The sequence below is a fragment of the Manis pentadactyla genome, chromosome 6, assembly GCF_030020395.1.
Source record: "Manis pentadactyla isolate mManPen7 chromosome 6, mManPen7.hap1, whole genome shotgun sequence".
NCBI lineage: Eukaryota > Metazoa > Chordata > Mammalia > Pholidota > Manidae > Manis > Manis pentadactyla.
This window is the reverse complement of record NC_080024.1, coordinates 157,568,954-157,595,222: the sequence shown is the minus strand read 5'-3', so window position 1 is coordinate 157,595,222 and position 26,269 is coordinate 157,568,954. Positions and strand designations below refer to the sequence as shown.

The 26,269-nt window shown below is 55.9% G+C and overlaps 1 protein-coding gene across 8 annotated transcripts in view; it reads right to left on the bottom strand.

Moving 5' to 3' along the window:
• The window catches only part of ATP9B (ATPase phospholipid transporting 9B (putative)), a 220,758-nt gene that overhangs the window by 6,389 nt on the left and 188,100 nt on the right, over positions 1 to 26,269 (bottom strand). For 2 of the 8 annotated variants that reach the window (XM_057504303.1, XM_057504306.1), the window contains exons 16-27: positions 23,191 to 23,352; positions 22,426 to 22,518; positions 19,362 to 19,445; positions 18,887 to 19,057; positions 18,331 to 18,417; positions 16,559 to 16,657; positions 14,799 to 14,888; positions 11,561 to 11,705; positions 11,253 to 11,392; positions 10,317 to 10,472; positions 10,158 to 10,222; positions 5,913 to 6,021 (exon numbers count right to left, since the gene is read on the bottom strand). In XM_057504303.1, the coding sequence (XP_057360286.1) occupies positions 5,913 to 6,021; positions 10,158 to 10,222; positions 10,317 to 10,472; positions 11,253 to 11,392; positions 11,561 to 11,705; positions 14,799 to 14,888; positions 16,559 to 16,657; positions 18,331 to 18,417; positions 18,887 to 19,057; positions 19,362 to 19,445; positions 22,426 to 22,518; positions 23,191 to 23,352 (1,401 nt within the window). The remainder of the gene's footprint in view (positions 1 to 5,912; positions 6,022 to 10,157; positions 10,223 to 10,316; positions 10,473 to 11,252; positions 11,393 to 11,560; positions 11,706 to 14,798; positions 14,889 to 16,558; positions 16,658 to 18,330; positions 18,418 to 18,886; positions 19,058 to 19,361; positions 19,446 to 22,425; positions 22,519 to 23,190; positions 23,353 to 26,269) is intronic. The other 6 variants (XM_057504308.1, XM_036884303.2, XM_057504304.1 and 3 more) reach the window with 5 other exon arrangements.

Here is a 26,269-nt window from a genome sequence, read left to right as displayed (position 1 = left end):
GTGCTGGCCCCACTTGCGAGGACACCCGCATCCAAGGAGGAAGACGGGCTGCTAATTGCCCACTCTGACCTGCTGGTGCTAAGGACTGGTCAGAGGCAACGCGCGTTAGATGAGGCCGTGTGAGACCACGACCGGAACCACCGCCCAGACCATTATGTTAACTGGCGCCTTTCTGTGTATTTGCATATGTGCCGTGGCACGGCCCTGGAGAGAGGGCAGCCCTCGTTTCCATTCACAGGAGCACCGCAGACTGGACGGCGGGGCTGGGCAGTACAGGTGCTGTGTGTGACTGGGGTGTCCCCGCCGTGGAAAGGGCTCTCCGCCACTGCAGCAGGGCAGGTTGAGCCACAGGGCACGGTAAAATCCACGGAGGAAAAAATGCACCATAGCAAAGACTCGAGGACACCACAGAGGGATGCATCCCCAGACGGCCCCCAGCAGAGGGTGCGACCCTCGACGACATCCAGGGCGGTCAAGTGTGAGCCAGTCGCCTAGAGCTGGTCGACAGCCCTTCAGCACACACACACACACACACACACACACACACACACACACACACACACACACACACAAGGTGGCTGTGCGACTCCAGTACCATCCTTGGGGACAAGCGTCAGTCAGTGAAAGTTTCAGCTGAGGCTGAGTCCAGACTATAGGTAAGTGCGAGAAGAAAGATTCAAATACGTAACTTACTAGAAGGCAATACTGACTTTAAAAAAGGCAGAAAACTTTAAATGTTCACATATTTTAAATAGGCCCTTTTAGTAAATATTCCCCAAGTACCTTTCTCTGACTGGACTGGCTATTTGGTCTTTGCGGACGTAACGTTCACATGTAATCAAGTGTGTGGCTAATTTCATTTGAATATTTTAAGAGAAAGTTTAACTGTAGTGTTTTTATATGAAAATAAGAGATGTACTTTATAATGAGATCTGCTGATGTCTACTCAATACTATCTGTGTGGCACAATCATCACCAATGTCTATGCTGAAAGACCGAAGGCAGCATGACGCTTCTCCCTCGCCAGGATCTGCAAACTCGTCGACTGCTGCTATAGCTCCGGATCCGGGGGGCTGCAGAACGACGAAGCGAAGCACAACAGGACAGATGCACCCCCAGCAGCCGCACAGGCAACTGGAGACACGGTCTGAAAGCTGGGCATAGCCACCTGCCCCAGGGCCCAGACCTGAGCTTCAGAAGACAAGACCTCACAAACAGATGACGCCGCCCTGCTCGGGGCCCACACCCTCTGCCTGTGGTTTCAGGAGACAAAGGGCACGTCCGTACATCGCTGCTGACCTCTCTCACAGGGGGTTTCCCTCCTGCAGGACGTCTGCCAGAGCCGGGTGACCTGGGTTTGCGTCCTGACACCCTTCCTGTGCTATTACTGTATTTACATGTTAAATATTGTGGGCTTCAGAAGTACATTTCTAGCTCTCTACATCAACCAAAACTGGACAAATAAGATCACGCAAACTGGGAGGTTAGTCCACCTGAAGGTCATGTGGATGAAGCGGCCACTGGTCATTCGGTGTGGCTGGTGGTGTGGAAGCACCGTGGCCTTGCCATGTGTGATGGACACAGATGCAGGGACCGCGTGCCAACTGCATACACGACCCGCAGGGTGTGCAGCTGCTGGACCACCCAGAGGCCCAGGGGCCCCTTCTCCCCTGCCTTTTAACCACTTTTCCCAATTTAATTTACTCTCCCAGCCTATATTCTCTGTGTACTTCCCTTGATTGCTATTAGAAAAAAAGAAAATAATTGTTTTTCTCATATTCCCCAAATTACAGTAACTTTGGAGCAATCTGGGACTAGAAAGGTTACCCTGGTGACTCTGAAAGGGCACAGGCCATCAAGACCTGTTGCAGGCGAGGGTGACACGTGCTGCAGCCACGGGCATGGCCCGTGAGTTCGCGCTGACCCTGGTGTGACGGCGCTGTGGAGGAAGACCCCTGACCGTGTCTACCTCCTCATGAGAGAACAAAAGGGTGGGCGACACTGGTGCGGGCAGGCACAAAACTTCCTGGAAGCTTGCTCACCGTGGCTGCCGCCTCTCGTTCGATGGTTTAAATCGTGGTTACTGATTTATTAAAGTCTGTGTTCACTCGCTCAGGGATGAGTCCAATTCCACCCAAGGGAATGTAACTCCCAGAGTACGCTCGGGTGTGAATGCAACTACACAGAACATTTGGGACCCACTCAAGAACAGGGCACTGGCCAATGTGTAGCCTGGACCTGCACTGACCTGCTTCAGGCCGGGGTCAGCAGTGGACGTTAGGAGATCTTACAACTTCTGAGGGACTTTGTTTTGCAGCACATGAGTCCATCAGTCTGTCCTAGGGAGGCTGAAGGGTCTCCTCATCTTGCCTGCTCATCTGCAGCCGCTCTGGGTGGTGTCCTAGGTGTGCTCAGCTGGGGCAGCCTGGTGCCATGCAGACCTGGGTCCCTGTAGCCCTGAGGTCCTGCTCCAACCAGCTGTCTGGAGGCCCAGTCTCCCACGAGCACCCTCCTTCTGTCCAGGGCCCTCCCATGGCCTGGGGACATCGGCAATGCTGCAGAAAGTCCCATGTGTTTTCCCAGTGTCTCTGATGACTGGCCCTCTAGGAAGGACGTGGCAGACAGGGTGCCCCAGTGGAGCACGGGGTGCCCTGATCCTGGCTCTCAGGGATGCAGCTTCCGACGCTGGGAGGATGGTGTCTGCTTCTGTGAGGGCGCAGTCACGGGCAGCTGCCTGCAGACGGTGCAGACCTGGCTCTCCGACCTCCCAGCCATGTCCCTCCATGTCCGGGGATACGCTGCTCCCATGTGGAGGTGCCAGCTCTGTCCACCCAGCGGGACGGAGACACTGACTTCATTCTGGGCTACAGCCCAGCCCCACTGTCGCTTCGCCGTTCCGTGTGCCCTGATCCTGGCCGCTGCCAGTATGTGGGCACTTCTTGGGCACCCTGGCTCTGCAGTACAGGGGCTGCTGGCTTGCACTGGCCCACCCAACCTCTCTGAGGTGCCAGGCATCGGGGACAGCGGTGCAGCCCCTGTCCCTGGCTGGCTGGCTCTGCCCTGTCTGCAGAGAGGGTAGTTTCCCTGTGAGAGACACATTTGCCCGTGGGGCCAAGGCCTGGTGCCGATCTGTGGTCCCAGCCACACGCCCCTCCCAGGGACTCAGGGCCGCTTCCTCCTAAGTGGTTATGTGATTCATCCGCGTGAGCCTGACTCATGTGTCAGTCTGCACCCCACCCCGCCTCCATGCTGGCGTCAGGACTACAGGCTCGGACACGTGCAGCCTCCTACCACCACTGGCCAGGCGGGCAGCTCCCTCACGCCCAAGCTGCTGCGCTGTGCTGCCCCTTCTCAGTCCCAGGCTTGGAAAGCCCTGGTCTGTCCTCTGTCCTGACGGCTCTGCATCTCCCAGAGGGTCTGGAAGACGGCATCAGACACATGCGGGCGTCTGGCTCCCTTTGCATGGCCAAGCCTGTTTCAGGCTCATCTGGGCTGCTACGGAGATGGCCAGTCTTGGGGCCGAGCACTGCTCCACTGCCAAACTGACTACCTCTGGTTGTTCCCGGTGTTTGGCAGTTACGAGAGACTGCCATCAACAGCCGTGTCCAGATTCTAAGGACACACATTTCCCCTTCTCCTGGGTGGACACCTAGCAGTCGGTGAGCCCCACGGCAGGTGGGTCGTTCCAGCAGATGCATCTCCACGGTGGCCCAGCCTCTGCAGCCGCACATCCGCTGGAGTCTTGGTGTTCAGGACCTCGCTGCCCTACGGGCCGTGGGGCGCGTCCCTGTTCTCACCTGATGACAGATGGCGCCTGAGCCTCTCCATGTACCTCCTGCCACTGCACGTCGTCATCTCCGGGGATCGCCGAGCCTGGTCTTCTGACTGTCTGCTGTGGAACCACTCTGCTGTACGTTTGAAACCAATTTAAGATTGTATTTCAATGATACTTTAATAAAAAAACGGGATTGTTTTCAGTTTCGAAGGTTCTTTACATGTTCCGGACACAAGTCCTTTGTCAGAAGGATGATTTGCAAATGTTTTCTCCTGGGCTGTGGCTTGTCTTTTCATTTTCTTAACAATGTCATTCACAGAACATGACATCCCTTCATGTGCACATGAGTCAGCAAATGGCATGTAATTCACTGATTGGGGCCCACAGTTAAGAGTTGGCTAGCTACTCCTGTGAGGTATTTGTGACCCTGTAAACATATTCTTGTGACAAAGTAATGTAGGTATCCATGAAGAAAGATGCTGGCGGGTACAGTCTGAATCCTTAAAAGCAGCAGAAACAGCATATTGTCCCCAGGCTCACCTCCACTGGCGGGTGGCAATGGCGCCTCCCACAGCCCTCCTGAGAGGACGCCCGCCCACATCAACGGTCGGCCAGCAGGACTCTTTTCGCCTGGGTTCACCTGCTGTGGTGCAGACACTGGCTGCCTACATTTCTAGGGTTGCTCATCCAGTTTTATGCGCTGACATGAAAAGCTTGTTTCCTGTGATGCTTGTGAGGCAGCGGTTTTCAGTAAACATTTCTGGATCTCTGGAAATACGGAAAATATACCACCTACTAAAACTGTAACTATTTGCACTGGCTTCCTATAGTCTGTGGGTCTTTGATCCAATTCTGCTTTATGGAGTGACTGATGGTCCCACCATGTGACCATATCAAACTGAAAAGTTCTTCTACTTGTAAGAGTCACAGTGATATCATCATGATAATAATGCTTGACATACATATCTATCTTATTATATTATGAAATAAATGATCAAATATAATGCTTGATATTTCATCTTACTTTGTACTATACTAGTGAATGAGCTGTATTTTTTTCCTGATTATAAAAGTAACGTGGGCATTTTGTTTTTCAAGGCACTTTAAAATCTTCATTCCATCAGACCCTCACGCCAGGAAGCCCGAAGATCAACATGCCTTACCCCGCACCAGTCCGACTGGTTACTGGTTAACTGGACTTGAGCCTGGCTGCACGATGCCTGATCTAGTTCTTTCTCCACTGGGCCACACTGCCACAGTTTAAAATTCTGAGCTGGTCATTTCGGGTTACCAGCTGCACCCTACATTTAGCCAGCCACCTGTGGATTCTGTTCTTGGTGTCGGTCCAAGGGAAGTCGGCCTATTGGGAGGTTCCAAACTCACCACAATCTGTATTTGGAGAGCTGAGTGGGCCTTCCACCCCGTGGGAGATGTTTTCTATGCTACAGAAATATGCTTTCATAATAAATATGATAAGCTGAAATATTCAACCTTAACAGAGCTCAGGTTTAGGCCAAATGACAGGTTTTTTGCACAGCCTCAGGGAGGTGGCGCCCGGGGTGTGGCTTTTCTTGGCGGGATCACTGCAACAATAGCGAATGGGTCTCAGACAGAAAAAGATTGCCCATCGCTTTTCAGATATAACTGTGAGAGTCACAACCAGAAAGAGATGTGCACACACATGGGAAACCCCAGTCGGCAGCCCTGTGCATCCCATGTGGGACAGCTGTGCCGTGTGCGGGCAGAGGTCCAGCTGCAGTGCCGACGAGGACCTACAGCACACGAGCTTCGGGCAGAACAGGAAACGAGCTCTTGCCAGCTGCTGGGCGAGCTCATTAGTCTAGTTGCTGAATTCACAAAAGCTCCACAGATGGTTCGCAGGACCCTTCAAACTTTTAAGTTTACGCACATCAGAGCTTTACTGCGAATACCTGAGAAAAATGTTTTCCCTGGTATGCTTCCCCTTTTGAAGTTTAACTCGAAAGGATGATACCAGTGGAGACACAGAAGCTGTCCACCAGGACGGAGGGGGATCACTCACAGCCCGCTTGGGGAGGGCCTGGCAGTCGGCCCCGCCTACTGCCCCGCAGCACACACCCCGTGGGGAGCCGGGAGAAGCCCCCGCGCCTCGGCCTACCTTGGCAAGGTCCTTGTAGAGCTCGGGATAGAGCAGTGCCACCTCCGGCTTTACGTCTTGGTCCAGCACGAGTGAGAACACGGGGAACATGGTGTAGACAGTCGCATACCTTAAAGCCAAGAGCAGAGTCCGATTAGCATGAGGACCGTCCTCAGCACAGCTGTGCACACACCTCCAGGATCAGAGGCAGAGGTTCAAGCACTAAAGAGAACGCAAAAGAGGCGGCAGCAAGGGGCTGTGTGCCCCCAGCACGGCAGGCAGCGTCCACGGGCGGTGGGGTCCGCTTTGCTGTGGTCTTTCAGTCAAGCTGTGTTCTGAGGTCACGTGGGTTCATGTACGGTTGTCAGGTATGATGCACAGGGGGCCTGGGCGCCTCATCCTGGTGACCCCGACAGCGCACGGCCTCAGTTCCTGAGGGGCCATCTGGCTCCTGCAAGCGAGTCATTCACCAAAGCGCCTGTGGGTTGTTCCCATTTCCAGTTATTACAAATAAGACTGCCACATTCACTGCACATATTTTTTTTGTTTTGTTTAAAAGTAAGTTTCACTTGCTGCTGAGTTTTGAGCGCCCATCATACGCTCTTGGCACGAGGCTCGCACACCATTCCCTGCATTCCCGAAGGGGGTTTTGCTGGGTATGCGTTCTGTGGTGCGCCCTCCTTCTGGTCTCTGCTCTGCATGGTCCCAGTTGCTGGAACGGCTGCCCCGGGCAGGGGGTCCTCTCTGCGTCGTCCGCAGATGCTCCGTCGCTGTGAGGCCGTCCAGGTGCAGGTTTCCGCAAGTTCATCTCCTGTGGGGTGCATCACCATCTTGAGTCTGAAGGCTCTCATCTTTGGGGAATGGGACGTTTTTAGCCTAATTTCGAGTCCTTCCCCAGCCCCGCCCTCTCCTCCTGGAATGCGGGCCACATGCCTGCCTGTCCCTGAGCTCTTGCTCTCACTGCTGTGGCGATGGCACCTTCCAATGTCCTCTCTTCCCGTCCAGCTCCCCTGGACCCTCTGCTGCTGCTGAGCCCACTGCACCTTTGGCTTTGGTTGTTACGTATTTTTTATTAAAATTTCCATTTGGTTCTGCTATGTCTTTGCTGCTCTTTCTTTCACTTGCTCTGAGTGCTGGTAAGCGCTCCTTAGGGCCTCTGCCCGTGGTTCACTAACATCCAACCCACAGCGCTGGCAACCCCCAGGCGTCTCAGGCCCGCGCCCACTGCCCTGTGTGCCCCTCTAAGATGCTCCTCCCACCGCGTGTTGTCCTCTGCTAACCCAACGCTTGGTGCCTGACAGACTGGGTCTGGCTGAGTCTGGTGGGGAAGGGGTTGAGCAGGAGCGCAGTTCTTTGTGCAGCGGACACCCAGGGGGGCTGCTCATCTTGGCTGGGGAGTTGGGGCACCATGCTGCAGCCTCGACAGGTGGAAGTCTTGCTCCCCACCTTCCAAGGGCTGTGGGGGGCAGCTTCTCTGGGGTGTTTGGCTGGCACAGAGCAGCTATGGTCTGAAGGCTGTCCTGCCGGCTGCCCCTTCCAGCCTGTGGCTAAGGCACAGGTGCCCGTGGGCTTTCTGCCCTCGCGCCCTTTCCATTTTCATTGTGGGATCCCCCAGCTCTCAGCGTGCCGCCCCACGGCTGGTCCCGCCTGGCCCACCTTTGCCCTCTGGGCCTTCTCACACATGCTCATGCGTGACGTCCAGGACCTCGGCTGTTCCTGGCAGACGGTACGGGGGAAAGTGTGTCTATTCCGTCATCTCGGAGGTGGCTGAGCGAGCGAGTTCTCCTGCTGGGGCAGCCGCCCAGTGGCAGCCAGCCAGGAGGAAATCCAAGGACACCAGGCTATCTGTGGGCACTGGTTTACCGTGACAGGGTCACCGTCACCGAGGCAGGCTGCTCTCCTCTCTAGGCCGGCGCGGGGTGTGAGCGGCACGCCCTCTCGGAAGGAGGGGCTGCTCTGCCTCACACTCTTCTGGGCTCTTGGAGGCCGCGAGCGGGCAGAAATCTCCAACCAAGCATCTGGGTTTCAGGGTTCTTGACCTACAAATTCAACCTTGAACTTACTAGGTTTGAACACACTAACACTTTTCGATTTTCCTCCAAACCTTTACCTACTCTTCTCAATTCTCTGAGCAACTCCCACTGGGGAGTTCGGGGCTGAAAGGGCCCAAGAATGTGGGTATACAGGTCACGTCCGTGAGGAGCCCGCTGATCGCGGGGCACAGAGCATGCAGCGCCTGACTCGCCATGACCACAGGGAAGTGCACAAGCAGACTCTATTTGTGTAAAGTGCGCCGATGAGAACTCTTTGCTATTCATGCCAGAATCTCTAGCTTTTCAACCTTTTAAAAAAATCTTCACCCACACCCCCGACCAAATTACTCTACGGAGGTATGTGTTCTGCATGGGGTTGGACAGAGCGTACGGTCCGCCGTGGTCCCAGGGGAGAGCGCCGCACCACCCAGAAGGCCCCCGGGGACCCCACCCAAGCCGACCTGGTACAGGGCCAGGCGGGCACTACGGGCCGGGTCTGCTTCCCTGAGGCTCCGTGTAGACGGGATGGCACACATGCCCCCGTGTGCCTGGGGTGGTGTTGTGAGCTCTGCCGCGTCACTGTAGGCTGGAACCTGGCCTGCACTTCCACCCGCCAGCTGGTGGACGTTTGGGTTTCCCCAGCCTCTGGGCATCATGAACGTGGCTAGGAAGCCACGCACGCCAGTCCTCGTGTCACAGTGGGGAATCACGGAGGTGGAGGGCTGGCGTCAGCACCTGCAGGGGCAGGGGGTTCCTGGCACCCCACACGTCCTCACAATCTCCCTAGCCTGGCCTGGGCAGTGGTATCTATTAAGTCTGTATTTCCTGTGTTAATTATATCTTCATGGGCTTATTGGCCATTCCTTTATCATCTTTTGTAATTTATGATCAAATTTCTAGCCTTTTTTAAAAAAATTGAGTTTTCTGGAAATCATTCAATACTCCAGACATGAACCCCGGTCAGATGTATGTACTGAAAATGGGTTTCCCATCTGCCTTTTGATTTGATTAATACTGTCTTTAGAAGACTGAAGACTTTTGATTTTGATCGAGTGCACTTTGTTTATTTTTTAACGGTTCGAGTTTTCGTGCCTAGAAATCTGCACTTCCCTGAGGCTCTGGGTTTTCAGCTGGTAATTCTAGAAGTTTCACAGCTGCTCCCCCTGCTCAGGGATCGGTTCTTGCTGCCTGGGGTCTGAAGCAGTTTTTCATGTACTTTACCCTTTCCCAGCGGGATATGCTGGGAGGGCAGACCGTGCCCCGCAGGGACGAGCTGCAGTGCCCCCGCTCCGTCTGGGTACACCACCCGCCCCGGTCTGTCTGAGACGACACCCAGCCATTCTAAGGTGCACACACTCAGGCTGAGTCCCCGGCAAGGACATAAATCAAAGCCTCAGCTCCAAGGGCCCCAGGGCGAGCGCCGCTCAGGAGCTGCTGCTGCCTGCAGAGGACCCCGTGCAGGATGCCTCTAGCTGGTTTAGGCTGGTCTGTCGCCAAGGGTGCTGCTCACATGAGATGTTCACAGGCGCTGGGCAAGGAGGGGGTTTGGTTCAGCGATGCTAAACATGCTGTTACCAGGCATCTTCAGAACCTTCAGTTTGCTGGTTTGCTCCGATGCACTGTGAGCTTCTGGGACGGGCTGCAGCAGTGTGGCCCCAGGGGGCTCTGCCAAGGACTGCTTCTGGAGGGGAGGGCACAGCCCCTTCCAGAGCCTCAGGCCGGTGGCAGACCCAAGGGCAGGCTAAGCACGGGGGGGTGGCCCATGACCTGCCAGCAGCCTGCAGGGCCCAGGACTGCCTCTGCTGGCCCAGCATGCGCCTCAGGAGGGTCACTGACAGCCCGGGGGCCCTCCCCCACAGAGCTGGTGTGTGAGGGTGAGACCCTGAGCCACGTGCCACTGAACTGCCCTGCACGCCTGGGGAGGTGGCTTTTCCATCACAGACATGAGATTTCATTTCCTAGGAGCATCACATTGCTTCCTGTCCAGTTGTGTGTATTTGTTTTCCACGTAGACAAAGCTGATGTCATCACTTGTTTTTGAGGACACTTAACTTAAAAGCATCTCTCCTCCATTCCTACCAAATCCAGGGTGCTAATGCTCAGGAAAACTACACACACCTCGCTTCAGTGACGCTTAAACAATGTCCCAGATCTGACGTTGTTCCCAACAAAGATCAGGGCCTCCCCGTGGAGATGAGAAAGGAGCAGGGGGCCTGGGTGGGAGTCTACTTACCCCACCATGAGGAATCCCTGGTACAGAGGGACCGAGGCGAAGTAGAAGATGGAGGAGAACACGGCCTTGGAGAGAGAGCAGCGTCAGGCCCACCCCGCCCCTGCCCCGCAGCCCCTGTCCCGCGTGCCCGCCGGAGCCTGGAGATGCGTCGCAGAGTACCTGCATCGTGGAGATGATGAGGCCCCTGTGCATGACGAACTGGCCGAGCGCCGCAGATCGCTTGTAGCTGCTCCGCCCGTGCACCATCAGCAGCCTGCCGAGGTGCCTGAACTGCGTGATGGACAGGTCAGCCGCCAGGGATGCCTGCTTCCCCTCCTGCAGCGAGGGGACCTGCTCAGACACTCCCACTGGCAGCCGCACTGCACACTGAGCTCTTAGAGCTCAGGCGAAACAAGACTGAAACTGTCCAGCGTCGAGGGGGACAGGCCACCAGGGACACCTGCCCACAGGGAGCTGACTTTCATGTCAAAGGAACTCGCCAGGAGTCTGTCAGTATCAAGGGGCAGGACTTGGCCCTGCCTTTAGACAGCCAGTGCCCCTGGGTGTCTGCAGAAGAATCCTCTAGGCCCGGGACCCCCTACTTAGAAAAACAAGCACCTGCTTCTTGGCAAAGCTGCTGAGAGGTAAGAGGGGAGGCTGATGAGAAGCCCTCGATGCTGTGGACTGGGGTGGGGCTGAAAGGTCCAGGAGGTGCAGGACCGAGGGGGATGCTGCACAAGAGCCAGGCTCACCTCCAGGTCTTTTTGGGGGGTGTTTCACTGTGAGTGTGGAAGACAAACATCACACCACAGCTCAGAGTCGGCTGGGTGACACGGATGTGCAGACAAGCCCGTGTGTGACCTGAGGGAATGGTGGTGCGCTGGGGTGTTGGGGATTGTGACGCCTGAGCTCAGCTTCCTGGGGACCACAGGCCCCAGGGCCCTGCGCACCACTCCAAGGCCAGGCATGACCCTGCGGGGCTCTGGCCCTGCTGGCTCTGCTTTCTACCTGCATTTCATGACAGAGACCCCACAGAAAGACGGCGTCGCTGTGACCCGGTGTGTGGCCCTGGCGGCCCGAGGCACCGTGGGGCGAGGCTGTGGCCGAGGCACGTACCTTCCCTTCGATGCCAACCCCGCAGTCCGCCGCCTGGATCATGCTCACGTCATTCCCTCCGTCACCTGGGAGGCACGGGACACGGTGAGATGACGTGATCAGCCTCGACGTGGCCTCGCTTCCTTCTCTACCAGCAGAAGCTGTTTGAGACACTGGCTAGTGTGGGCAGAATCGGGGCAAGAGACTGGGCACACTTCCGTTTCGGGGTAAGTTTCAGGCCACGGTTTCTGTTAGAACTCCATGCTAGCTGGGCAAGGCCACACTGGCCCTGGCACGCACCCTGCCGACGCCCGCCCAGGCTGGCTCACCGATGGCGCATGTGCGTCCTGTGGCGTGCTGCCGCAGCAGCTCCACAATGCGGGCCTTCTGAGTGGGCGAGCACCGGCAGCAGACCACGGCCGGGCACTGGCAGGCCAGCTCCACAAACTCGAGCTCGTAGTACTTCAGGCAGACCTGCAGGGGAGACCTGGTCACGCCCTTGCTGTCAGCCACGTGCCAACATCTGCGGGCACGGGAAGAGAACAGCGGCCAGGAAACCCTGGCCTCCTCCAAGCGGGCAGTGGGCATGCTTCCTGGGTCCCTGTCCCCGGTTACAGCCCCTGGCCCAGCGGGGATTCAGTGGAGACATATGGACGGGACTCACAGGCATGCAGCGCAGCAGGCGGGGCCAGCTCAAGGCCCGCGCAGGACAGAGCACGGTGGCCACACAACTGTCTGTGTGGACAGACAGCGTGGTGGCCAGGGGTCTGCACAGGGGCCCAGCGAGGTGCCAGTTCTTATGTGACTGAGACGCTGGAGGACCCCCGATGGACAGCTTCCCAACTAGCCCTTGTCTTCCTTCTCAGCAGTCGGCCCAAAAGACCTTTGTCTTTAATGTAAAATACTCTCAGAATCAACCCTCAATTCCCCATCCTGGTTGGGGAAATAAAGATTTGAAAAGCTGCATGAAGGCTGTGGGGTCCCCACGTGCTCTAAAAATCACCCCAGCATGAAGGCCAGGCTGCTAGAGACCCAACCCAGGTTCTGAGACCCTGTGGCACCAACTCTCATTGACAGCAGGCTCACCTGCAGGGACCGTGTGCATGTGTCCGGTGAGGCCTGCCGGGCAGCCTGTGCCCACTCCGGACCACCTGTACCTCACACCAGAGGGCACCGGGGAGCTATGCTACACATCCCCTGCAGCAACAGCGGGCAACTGGTGTGTGCGTGAGGGTGCACGTCCGGGTACGTGTGGGGCACGGGCATGGAGTCTGCAGCCGCGTGCCCGCTCCTGTTCCCTCTTGGTCTCCGTTGGGAAGGTGTGCGGCCTCTAGCAGACCCCCGGGCCCCGCGGTGCCTCCCTGAGCCTTAAAGCCGATGGGTCTTATCCTCACTCTTATTTTCCCTTTGCTCTGACTTTCTCACTTACACCCTACCGTGTCCTGATGAAATTCATGCATCTTTTGTTAGTCATCTCTACCCTTTCTGGAACATGTCGGCATATGAGAAAAACAAATGCCCTGTCATCTTAAAGAGTCACTGCTTCTTGGCTGCAGCCTCTCCTGTAAGATATTTATAATTAAGGTCCACATGAAAGCTTCATGTAGAAGACACGATAAACATGGGCCACGTCTGCAGGCTCGAGTTCACACCGGCTGACAAACTGAAACACAGGCCACTCTAAGGTGGCAGGTGAGTGCACCCCGCAGTCTCCCAGTCGAGGGCCCGACACCCACGGGCAGAGCATGACAGATGCACACGTGTACCCCAGGCACCACTGGGAGGGTCGCCATCACGTGGGACCCCAGCCAGTTCCCAGAAGGTGCAGAAGCCTGGCAGCACGGGGGCTCAGGGGGTGACATGCTGCCCTCCGAGCCCCAGAGCAGCTCAGTCCTGCCCGCGGCGGGCGCAGCAGAAAGGAGATGGGGGCCCTGAGAGACCAAGGAGGGGTGGAGGACGTCGCATCTGGAGAGCAGGGCTTGGGGAGGGCCTTCTCTGCTCGACTGGCCACCATGTACGTGTGTTTTTGGGACACAAAAATAGCAAATATTTAATTAAAATACACACTCATAAAGAGGAGGGACTTAGTGCAAACAGACTTTTGCTCCTTCCTCAAATCCCATTAAAACAACTATAAAGAGAGGTTTCTAAAGACATAACCCTGCAAAGAGGCCAGAGGGGAGAAGTTAGCACAACGGGGGCGCTGGAAGGCAGGCGGGCAGGTGCTAACAGGCCGTGAGAAATCTAAGGCCACCTGGCGGGTGGTGCCCACGAGCCAGTAAGGGAAGCCACCTGGCGGGCAGGCGCCCTGCTCTGGAGAGGGAGGCTCGGGAGGTAGGATGAAGCGGCACTGGCCTGGAAGTGGGGGAAGGAGCGCTCCTTGTCCCCCAGACCAAGGCTGGAAAGACACAGTGCAGACCGCACCCCAGCCACTGGCATGGAGCTCTATGCACCATGGGGGTCTGCAACCTGCCAGGAACAGGACCCAAGTGGTCCTGACAACGACTGGGAGGCAGAGGGCATCTGGGGTGCTGGGCAGCACCGCAGAACATCTTTAACACTCTGAGGGGCGATTCCTTCTGACGCAGAAATCAACCAGCCACGTGGCCATCAAACAGGCAGGGACCAGAGGCATGTTTTTCCCTAGAAGGTCTCGGCAGTCACCCCCTTGAGCCACCTGTCCAGGAAGCCAGACGGACATGCTCTGCCACACTGAGGGGCGGGATGTGGGCAGCACACAGCCCAGGGGGCCCAGCATCGGGGGTGGGTGGGTGCAGAGCGGGAGCTGTCCTCCCGAGGACACTGGTCTGTGCACTGAACCACACGCCAGGCTACGCGGTGTGAGGAGTGCGACCCTGTGGCAGCTCAGGGCAGCGCGTTGGGGCTGCTCTCCTCCCTCCAACTGGCTGGTCTTGTGGCCTGCTTGACCTTTGGGGGGGTGACGCTGCGGTGTTCCGCACAGCCAGGGCTGGGTCGCAGAAATGGCATAGCTTCGCCCAGACTTCTGGGACACTTGTGCAGGGTAGAGAGCTGGCACACACACGGCCCCAGAGAGGCCCGTGGCCAGCTGCCTTGGGAGAGGGCCGCTCTGCGGCCCCGGCCTGCCGTCCTGATGAGCAGGATGAGGAGGACATGGCCACCCCTCACTGCCTCGGGGCCTGGACGCTCAGGCTTCCTCTGTCTGGAAGGGTGCCCTTTAGGAAATACCGGTTTTGGTAAATTTAGGTCAAGATTGTGGGCAGCACAGTCAAGACTCTAAGGCAAGCCAAGCTCTTAACAGTGAGATGAGGACTAGCACCTAAAGAGAATTTTGACTAAGCCTAAACAAATCTACCTTGAACACCGCTCTGACTTTGCTGTGGCATCTCTCCGGCCACCAGACCACATGCCACTGCTGTGGCCGTCAAGACCTGCAAACAGCAGAGATGAGCAGAAGCAGCTGATAAACACCTTTGACTCGGGAAGCCCCTAGTCAACCTGCAGGAAAAGCAGACCCGTGCTCGGTCAGAGCGCAGCCTGGCCTCCGGGAGACGAGCGGACGGACCTGTGCCGTCAGAGCGCACTCACCTCCAGCGAGTCCCCGGAGATGACCAGGGCACAGTCATGCTTCCTGCGGAACGAGTTCAGCTCCAGGTGGGCCTCTCCCCGGCTGGTCACCTCCGCAAGGGGAAACAGCGATTAGAGAGCTACTTCAGGCTGCGCGACCACAAGCAAGCCCTTCGGCACGAACCACTGTGAGGGCCTCAGACACACTGCCTACAACCAAAGGCACTTTAGCAGCAAGTCCTATAATGAACTGCTCTCACATCTCCGGGCAGAGCTGGGAATAAACACCCGCTCCTGTAACACCAACTGTTTTCCAATTTGCAGCAGCTCAAAGCAGGAAACTACAGTGCAGATCGAGGTAAAAGTACCACAGTCACAGTAAGACGGTGAACGGAGCTGGCTTGTCAGGCAGCAGGTGACAGGGCGCCCAGCCCACGGGCTTGCGCGCTGAGGCGGAGCATTTCCGTCAGGGCTCCTGAGCATCAGCAATTAGTTTCTGGTACTCTCGCAGAGCAGGAGCGCGGTGGGCGGGCTTCACCACCACACACAGCTCCTGAGTCACACTGCAGTGCGCACCTGCCAGAGCCCGGGAAGTGTGCTGCTCATGGCCACGGAGAGGCTGGGACGGGGTGGTTCCACGCCCAGCTTTTATTTACAGGCACCTCTTTTCGTAGTATGCCAAGTGACGCCAATGCTTTGATAAGACTGCTTATTCCTCCGCCATGGGCTCAACTTACTCCGTTGGCTCAGGAAAGCACAAAATCTTGAGGATTAAATGACTTAAAAGAGTAAAAATGAAGTCATAACCTTGAAATACCACTGATTCAGAATGAAAACATTTCAGGCACCAATACACCGGTTTTTGGCACTCTTTTTGCAGGGATTTTATGGGACATAAAAGAAATGACGTTGTAGGCCTGAAATAATTTTAATTCATTAAAATTAACCTCAGACTCATCTTTAAATAGGTAGTTTTTATGGTGAAAATTTTAATTTATAGTCCTATAACACTGAAAAGTCAACAAAAATTGATCTTAAGTTTTATCAGAATCATTAATAATTTAATTGCAAATAGTAGTCTGCAGGGCCTAATTTGTGATTCTGATGCTTCTAAATAAACTACATTTACATGTAAATTATATTCAAGTAACTATTTCTGTAGGTGTAAGTGCTTCATCAGAACAGACACAGACACACAATGTCTGTTCACCCATCATCAATCAAGACCCAAGAAACTTTATTTTTTCGTTTGAATTAAATTTAGTCATAACTAATACAGTGAACACATAAATTTAGATTATTTCTATTAATTTTCTCTGAGCTAATTAAGGAAGAACATTAAATTTAAAAATGGCAGTAGATTAAAAACATTCCTACTTTGTATTTAAAGCTTGATCCTCAAGCAGCAGTTTCTGGACCACAAGCCGCGTAACCAATAGAAAAACGTAAGTTTCACCAATATACACTTAATAAAGTGAATAGAAAACGATGGCAGCATATTATTTTAAAATAGATAATTATTGATACATAATTCTAATAGTATAGCAGAATACTTTTGAATTTAGACCTTGTTTTGCACTACCAAAAAGCAGCTTTTTGATCACATTTATTGTATGTGACTAAGAGAAATATGTTCTAACATGTTTTTATGAATCAAGTAAGAAAATGACATTTCTCTTTTAAAATAGATATTTAGTAATTAATAAATAACTGCATATACATCCTCATCAAGCCAACAGGTTTTAGTTGTGAATTAAGACATTTACAGTTCAGTGACTTACTGGCCTGAAAACGTGGACGTCCTGTGTCCTGGACACCAGGTGTGAGCTTTTGGCGATGCAGGTGGCCGTCTCGAGTTTATCGCCCGTGAGCATCCATATCTGGGGAACAACCGACACCGCAAGCCTCAGCCGCAACACAGACTGCTGACTTCACGGCTTAGGAGCATGTGCCTTCGTGCGCGTTTGCACACCCACATAGAGCAGCGCCATTCACACCAGCCAGAACGTGGGAGCAGCTGCGCCCCAAGGGGTGCGTGGAGCCGCACACGGAGGTGGACACACAGTGGGGCACCACCCAGCGTGGCCATGCTGCGGCATGGATGAGCCCGGAGGACATGGTGCCGAGGGAAACTGGCCGAAGCCACGTGACTGCTCAGGAGGCGCTGAGAGTCGCCAGTCAGAGCAAGGAAGGGCACGCAGACGTCAGGCCGGCGGCAGAGTCTATAGGCCCATGGACGACAGGGGTGAGGGGTCCCCAGGCTGTGGTGAATGAGGCCCCATATAGGTCCAAAGGTAGCATTTGTTTACAACCTTGCATACGGACATGAGGGCCACGGGCTCCCAGGGCTGCAGGCCAGTGAACTGGGAGGGCCCACAGACCCTTATGCAACCTGCTTGTTTTCCAGTTGGAAACAGGTTCAAAAATGGGCAAACAGGCAGAGTTGTTTGTATCAGATACAACATGTCAAATAATACTAATTTTACTTAAAAGAATTACACACACAGCCACACATTATGTACGTAAGTATCCCTAGACTAGTAAGAAACCAAAATCAAGACATTTAATATATAACAGGATGGTTTATATATATTTTCTATAATAGCCAAAAACTTCTAGTCACTCCTATATTATCCAAATTTCTCAGGTGTCTTACGTGTCCTATTTGCATGTTTAGAAACAGGACACAAAAGATTTATGTGGTATAAGGACCCTTTGCTTAGTACTCCCAGTGCCGGAGGGTTTGTGCTCTTTATTTACCTTACACACTGCCAGTCCCTTTACTCAGCCTGGACACAGTCCCAGCAAAGGTGGGCACAGTCGGCACAGAAGAGCAAGAGCCGCACTGCCCACGAGCCCGCGTGGGGGCTGGCAGCACGAGGCCTGCAACGCCACCAGGCCTTCCAAGGACGACGGGAAGCCCCATCCTTACCTTACCCTGACCCCCAAAGGCAAAACAGGGTCTGCCCCTTCAGACAGCAAACGTGAAGAGGCAGCCTGCAAAGCACTGCCCTACACACTCTGATCTGCATGCAGGGAGCACCCCACGCCACTCCGATGCTCTGACAGCAGCACGCGCCAGTGAGAGACAGCTGACTGGACGACCGTGAAGAATCACAGGAGGCTGAGCGGGTCACCTGCTTCCAGTTAACCGCCTTTCCTGGCCCACTTTCTGGCTGTACAGTACAGTGGAAATGCTCCAGGCCCGACACTCCCTAGTAACTCGGACGCCGGCTCCGATGCTGGGGCAGCCCTGACGCCTGTCTGGACGCCCGAGCTGATGCTCTCCTCTTCGGGGTCCGCCTGGACTCCCGCAGGGGGAGAACGCACCGCTTGCTCCCCGCACAGGGCCGTGGTCACCCACACCTGCCTGTGCAGTTTGCTGAGCCCATCCAGAGATACAAGTGTGTCCTCAAAAGCAAGCGGGACCCGTCCACTCTCGGAAGCAGACACCCTGTCCTGGGGCAGCCGCGGGTCAGACTCCTCAGGCCTGACTTTCCTGCTCCGCGAGCACCTACGCCGAGAAAGCAGTTCCCTGAACACAGTGACTCACAGCACAAAGCCGACGCCCCACAGGACCGGACAGGACAGGACACTGCAGGACGGCGACGTCAGGGCGGAGGCTCGGATGTGGGCGTGCCTTCAGGGGAAGCACCGGACAGGCGAGGGTATGGGCAGAGCAGCCTCCGTGCAGGCTCACCCTGATATCTGCTCTGTCAGGGGGCCAGTGGCCCACCCGTCCGTGAGCAACGCCCATGCCCGCCCAAGGCTGGGGTCCCCAGCACCCACGCTCGGTGGAAGCCCAGGGTCCTGGAGTTTCATGGGGGGCACATGAGTGGTGTGGGGGCTGCCATGGGACAAGCTCGGGTGTTATAAGAACCCACCCCTGGGCCGGGGTGGGAGATGGCCAGCGAGTGGGCCGGGCCGGGTGGCGTGTGGTGGGGTGACCGGGCAGCTTCTGGAAGGGGGAGGTGGGTGCCCTGGGGAGCAACGGGACAGCTGCTCAGCACGCTCCGCACCACGACCGCACCCGCGGGTCACAATGGAACAGCTCAAGGGAGAGTGACGTGGTCCCCCGGGGGGCCGCCTGGGCCAGAGGCCGGCCCTACCTTGACCCCGGCGTTGCGCAGCATCTCCAGGGTGGGCCTCACATCGGCCTGCAGCTGGTCCTCCACCCCCGTGAGGCACAGCAGCTCCATCTCCCGCTCCAGGCTTTCCACCACGGCCGTGACCTTGAGCGCCCGCTCGTGGATGCTCAGCTTGGCCTGAGTGTACCGGCTCTGAGGGCAGACACGGGGGCACACGTGTGTGTGTGCGCGCGTGCGGTGGGGCCTGACTGTGGGGCTGAGGCAGAGGCAGGCGGGCTGTTCATCGCACAGTGATCGCTGAGACGTGAGTACCTGCAACACTAGATAAAGGTTCCTTTCCGCCTCACGGACACCCCTTCCCAGCGGACTGGAGGTGGTGGGGGCGCGGGCGTGGGGGCGAACCCAGTGCCCCCGGAGGGTGGCTGTACCGCTGTGGCCACAGGACCTCAAGCTTCAAGCAAGCAGGGGACGCCAGAGCCCTCGAAGGGCGGGTTACCTCAAAGTCCTGGTACTGCTCTTCCGTCAGCGCCCTCTTTGCGACCACGAGGGTACGCAGACCTTCCCGGGCCATGTTTCCACACTGGAAAAGGAGACGCAGGTCACACATGGACATGGCCCCAAGCCCCCGATGGAGGCAGCAACAGGGGCCCCGTGGCGCTGTGAGGGCCGCGCTCCGTGGTGACGACCGCTCTCCTCTGCGGACCCACCCCGCCAACTCCACACCCGTCACAGGCACGCGTGCGAGGAGCCGGGCCACAGGGACACACTCCCCCCCATGCCTCTGCCCTTCCTGCCCTTGGGGGGCGTCATGGTGCGGGGGGCACAGTCAGCTCCCCAGGTGACAGGCACACTCTTTTCCAACTCAAATCATGGGTTTGGAGGAATGGCATTGTGAGCCCTGAACCAGAGGCGACCAACTCCGAGCTGACAGCAGGCACGGGGCGGCGGGGCTGAGGCCGGAGCCCACGTGGCCGTGTGGTGGGGGAGGCGAAGGCCCCGCGTGGCCGTGTTTGGTAAGACCTGAAGCCCTAAAACCAGACGGCCCGTCTGAAAGCCGGCTCCTGCAGTCCTAGCTTGCGTCTGGGGACGCTGACTTCCTCAGGCTCCCTCCGCTCCCAGGTGAATCGGCTGCCACAGGGCCATCCCGGGAGGCGGCGAGCCCGCCGTTGGGCAGGTGCCTAGTCCCCCTGCGCTGTGTGTTGTCACCGTTTGTTTGAATTTGAGCCCAAGTTGGCCTTGCTGGTCAGCCGAGCTGAGCACACAGCCGCAGTCAACCTGACACACGGGAGGGCGGCAGCTTCTGCAGCCACCAGACAGCCAGACCCGAGGGTCCCTGGGCCGTGCCCTGGGGTCGGGGTCGCATCCTTCAGGGAAACGGAAGCCTGCGCAGGCAAGACACCCAAGTTTGCATTTTAAAACAAGAAATTGAAACACACTTAACAGGCGTGTGAAGAGGTGTCAATTCCACCAGAGAAGGCAACACAGTATCAGAAGACAGTTTTCCCCTTCACAGGAAACAACTAAACGGTCTTAGCTGGAGGCGGGAGGGGCGGCGGGCCGACTCTAGGCTGCTTGGCATAGCAGGGGCGGACCTGCTTGAAGGGGACGGGCATCTTCTCTCAAAGGGTGCCTTGACACAAACTTTGCCGCCAGAACTTTAACCCGTACTTTCAGAAGTACACCCCGGTGCTCCTTTGAGCACTGGACAGCTTCGGTGCTCCTGTGGACGGGGGCAGGTTCCAGAGGACTGGGAAGGGCACACCCGCACGGTGACGGACACTGCAGAGCCAGGCCCGGAGGCCGCTGGCTTTGCAGCCAGAGAGGAGGTGGCGATCACAGGAGCCACACGCCACTTCCTCTGTGTAAACTCACAGTACAGTCCCTCTCCGCGGGGAAGCCCCAGTGCAGGAAGACTGGGGAGGGCTCAGCACTCTCTGGAAACGTGTAGCACAGCGTCCTGCCCGTGCGACGGCCCCGGGGTGGACAGCTGTTACCCAGACACAAGGCCTCTCCTGGAGAAGCAGGCAGGGTGGGTGTTGAGAGGGGCGGCAAGCAGCTGCAAGCAGCACTGTCCCCAGGGAGGCCAGCTCCCGCCAACGCAGAGGCAGGGGAGGTACATGAGCTGGCATCAGATGCACGTGCAGGTGGCCCTGCCGCTGCCAGAGCTGTGCCCCAGCTCTGCACTTCAACAGCAGTGCTTCAGGGGAACGTGTTTTTCATGAAAAGTAAAAACTTAAAAATGTGAGGTCACCACTTGACTGTCTGAGCTCACTGCCTGCACGGCACGAGCAACGCCACCGGCCGAGGCCTTCCGAGGCCAGGGTCTGAAAGGGCCGCCCCTTCCTGCTGACTCCCTCCCAGATTCCAGACTGCGGAGCATCGCCGATTATGACCACGTGTGTAGAGCTCTGGGCCCCAGCGCACAGGGTCTGCCTCTGGCGTTTGCATGCTGAGTGTGGTGGCCGCCTCCTTGTGGAGGCCACACTGTGAGGGGCCACAGGAAGGGTGACGGGGGTCAGAGGACTTCTCCAAGTGGAGAATGCACAAGGATGAGAAAACAAGTGCACACAGGATTTTTAATAAAGTTATCTTTGTGAAAAACAGCCTGACATAATCTGTCTGCTGCAAGACATTTATTGATTTGACCGCATAAAGCAAAATAAATTAAGCAAGTATTTTATAATTAATTGCACATCATTATGACCATAAGTAATTTTTATGGCATTTTGCTAGGTCTTCAGGGAGTTTAATTATTCATGTCCCTGTCTGACTCCAAGTGCCTGAAGGAGCCATCGATTTGGGCCAAATTCGCTGTGGCCCTGGGGCGTGGCCCTGTACTGACAGGCCGCTGGGCCCACAGGGAGGCGGGAACAGTGGGGCATCAGCAATAATATGCAAACAGAAGAAAGGGTCATGTTTGTAGCTGCGATGGCTTAGTTTTACTTTAAAACCCAACTTTTTATTAATACATAAATGTAAACAACAAATAATACAGCCTCATGAGGCTGATCATATCACACTGGTTCAGTGAGTATTTGATGAAATGTAGGGGTGGTTGTATTTGTATCTCATTTTCTCTTTTTAAAGTGAATCCTACGTACAAATGAGAATTAGATCAAAATCCAAATTCAAATTTCCTCGCAAATAATTTAGGTCACAAAATAAATAAAGTACATCTTTCATTACATATATATTTCAGAAACTCTTCATGAATGATTAGTAATGCTTTCCTTTTTTTCACCAGTTATACAACATACACTTCAAGAGGGCCTCCCTGCACACCTACATGCATTCACACAGAAGCCAAAAATAGTTCACACAGAAAGTAAACGAGTCATCATTGAATACCACTCCTATCCTTCCTGCGTCCCGAAATTGAGAGCTAGAATCATTTAAAATAATACACTGGAAAAACAATGCTGCCTTTGGTAGCCCACCAATGTCTGGTCTGAAGCGTGGCGTCTCAGCGTCCCCGGGACAGCAGCGTGCACGGGGACCCGGCGCACTCCGCTGTCACACCCGCTCAATCTCGTGGAAGCATTTTGAACGGGACAGCTCACCTCTTCCTCCAGCCAGTCGTTATACTGGACGATGGTGGCCATGGCGACGTCAGCACCTTTCATGTAGAAGGTGATTTCTGCCGTCGACTCGTCCTGTGAGGGAACAAAACCAACGTGCACATCAGCCACACGGCTCCTCGCAAAGAACAGCGGCCCTAACAGAACGCGCGGGGGGCCGCTTCCCGCGCACGCGTCCTCGGAGGTGGGGCACGGCCCTCGACTCCCAGGCAGACAAGGCCCGAGAGCGACTGCAGTCTCGCGGGGCTGTGCTGACGTCTCTGACATAAAACATGTTGGTGGACAGATGCCTTGGATGGAGAGGCAGGTACTACTTCTCCCAAATTTCTAGTTTTATTGAATAAGCTTCCTTGTTTAGCCAGCTTCCAAGATATATTTTTGGTATTTGCTTAAAAAGGTCAACAGGGAGGATCTCACCATCTCTACGGTCATCAATCACTAAGTTAAGCTCTCGCTGCTGATGCTGACAACGAACCAGCTTTCACTGACCTCAGAGGCTAAGAAATGAACGACCCCTTTCATTTACTCTGCCTTAGTCATCTCAGGTAGGGTATTTTAAGTCACTAGCATTAGAGCCACACTAGCTTCTCAGTATAATTAGTTTAGATTTTACTTTAAAAAAAACCTGTAAGCAGCATGAAGCATGTGAATGAATGCTGACGAGGAGAGTGTGGGGCGAGCAGCGAGCACCTCTGCAGCGACCCCCCCCAACCCGCAGTGTGCCACGCCCCCGGGGAACACGCGCACCCTGACGATGACGCCCATCCGCTTGCTCTCCGAGGTGAAGGGGAACATCTGCAGCACACAGTAGGTCAGAATCTGGCCGCTGGGGGTCCTCAGCTGCATGGAGGTGAGGTCTCTGTTGACCAGGGTGAGGCCGACGCTCTCTGTCCACTGCACCAGGGCTACCTGGGGAGACCAGTGAGACCTAAGGCCGCGTGCTGCCCACCAAGGGCAGCACCAGGCACAGGGGCCAGGAGGGCAGCGGGGACGCAGTCAGTGCACCCCCCGCGGTCCCGGAACTCTTCTGATTCCAGGGCCTGTTGGGGATTCGCTTTACAGGTTGACAAGCAGTGACGGCCCGGGGTCCTACCGTCCACGTGAAGGCCACTGCTGACCACATGCTGTGGGGGTGTGGGCTCCCTGGTGCCCAGCCCAGGGCTGAGAGGGAGGCCTGGCCACCAGTGCCCGAGGGCCCAGAGCCAGGGCCAGGGGCTGGGTCACGACTCCCAGGGGCTGTCCCTGATCTGGGAGCGGCACGCAGGGGGAGGCTCCGGAGCCCTCTCACTTACCTGCTCCTCTCACAGAGGAGGTAACTGACCAGAACCTACAGTGGCTATGTCTACACGCGACCCGCGACCCCTGAAAGCTCACGGCTGACAGCAGCTGAGGGGAGGCGCCTGGCACTGGGCCACTCGGTCGCAGCCCCTCCCACAGCTGAGGCCCACTCGCCGTGGAAAACACGTTCGCAAACTGCTCTCGAGGTGAAAGGATCAAAGTAAATTCCCTGGCATTTGGCAGGCACTCAAAAATAGAAGCTATTTTTATGATTTTTTTATTATTAAACTGTGAAAATCCTAAGTGGAAGATAAATTTTTTAAGTTAAAAATCTATAAAGCGTATTTTTTTATGATAAGAGGTATTGTCTAAAAACAGAAATAGTTTAAGAGCGACACCATTACAAGGAATTCATCAGTTGAAACACTGTGTGGCTCAGGGACGTGTCACAGAGGACATGGACCTGCAAGGGCCGACGGGGAGGCGCTGCCCCATTCGGGCAGCCCGCGCCCTCTGCCCTGCACCCCCTGGTCTCTCCCTGCAGGAGGCCCTCGTCCGTGCCTTCAGTTCTCTTCGATATCTGCACTTCGGCGTCTTACTGAGGGTTTTGAGAAACCAAATCAAGGGCATTTTACGTTCTGTCCAGTGAGCAGGATGTCACCACTCTATCCTACGTCCTCTGAAATTCTCAGCAGTTCCGGTCCCAAGGCTGGACCGGTGGGGACAGAATCCTGGCGCTTCCCCATACCTGCTCCACGGATCTGGGCAACAGCCACACCCTGGGCCCCAGCTCCCTCCTCTACGAAACGGTGGTGCCAGGCCCCCCGGGCCACTGTGGGGAAGGCCTGGGGTGAGGGCTCACCCTCCACCCTCTGCCACACCAGGACCAACTCACCATGAGTTTTCCAAGTCCCTTCCTGCAGATCTAAGCACAGCTAAGTTCAAGAAGCCCCGTGCTGCTTTTAATGCCCGGACGCTAGCGCAGAGACGCTCTGTGGGCACACGAAGATAACAAGGAAGGAAATGCGGGCATGAGGTTCCTCTGGGTCATGGAGATGCTCTGTGAGGGGGGGGCACTCAGCTGGGGGCCGCCTGCTCTTGTCATGACTGCCCCCTGGACAGCGGGTGGCCGCACTTCTGGAACTGGCACCCTCCTGAAGGTTTGTTTTAAAGAAATCCACGACAGACAGCTCTCGGCCCCTTCCATGGGAGGGGACTATTTCCCAGACACTTCAGGAACCCAGAAAGGGATTAAATGGACACGGACTGTTGTTTAGGGCAGTAAAGACACACTCGTACAGTCGTAAAGTACAATTCCACTTTCTTTTATGTGTAGTCAATGCATCAGAATCCACCTTTTATAAATGTCCATTTTAAGAAGTCTTTGTATAGTAGAACTACCTATGATAAATGGAATAATTTCAGAAGGGCAGGATGAAGAGTGAAATTATAAAAATGAACCTTATTTTTGGTTACTTCAGTTACCAAAGGTCAGAATGCACCCCTAAGGGGCATGGGTCAGCCAGCCTGTCTGAGCCCCGGCCCCTTGGGAACGGACACAAACGACTGCATCGCAGAGCGGGTCTGGGTGAACGGGGCGGAGCCGCCGGTCTCCGGGCAGCCAGTGGGGGCCTCGCGGAGGCGGGCACAGAGGTCCGGGGGCCTCTCCCCACCGAGCCGCTGGCCCCGCATCCTGCGATCGCCCCACACTCCGGATGTGGGGCACAATTCAGTAGGCTTTCTGGGGGTAGGAATGGCTGTGTGTGCAAATTTCTCCCCAGTCCCAATTTTCTCATTTAAAAATAGAAATTTCACTTAAATCAATAAAATCGTAGTTAGCTGACTTGCAAACTCAGGACAGCAAAGACATCACATGTTCGACCGCCAAGCGGTGAGATTTAACTCTGCAGAATCACGAGCAGCGCTCCGCCTCGGCTCTCGTCAGCCGGGCCTGCCCTGGGCTGGGCGCCGTCTCTGCGCGGCCGCCGGCTGCGGACCCGCCCGGACCCTCCGTCCTTGCGGTGGCTGGAAGCGTCAGACGGGCCCGTTCATGTGATCCCTGCTGGGAATTCAGAAGCACGGGTCGGATCTGAACATGAGCTCGACAGGCAGGGCTGCTGCACAGGGGCAGGACTGGACGCCCCGGGTCCCCACCGCGTGGGCATGGCGAGGCGGTGGGTGTGGCATCTGGGCAAGCTCTGGTGCTGACAGACGTGGGCCTCCGTAAGCCTGAAGCCCCCCACCCACAAATGGAACTGATGCTCCTCTCCTTTTTGTGGGAGATAGATGAGGTGGGCATATTTCTACTTCATCTATTTGATCGACGACCCCAGTAAGGTCTCTGTGCCCCCTTGCAGAGGGTGAACCACACAGGCAACAAGCCGAGAGAGCTCAGCATTCGTACACACCGTGAGAGGCTGCTGAGCAGGAGCCCTTTGCTGCGAAGACTGCGCGGGCCCTGCCCAAGGCAGGCGCCTCGGTGGGGGCCCCACGTGTGCGCCTGGGCCGCGGTCTCCCCGTGGACGGGGGCCTGGTAGTGCCCATCTCT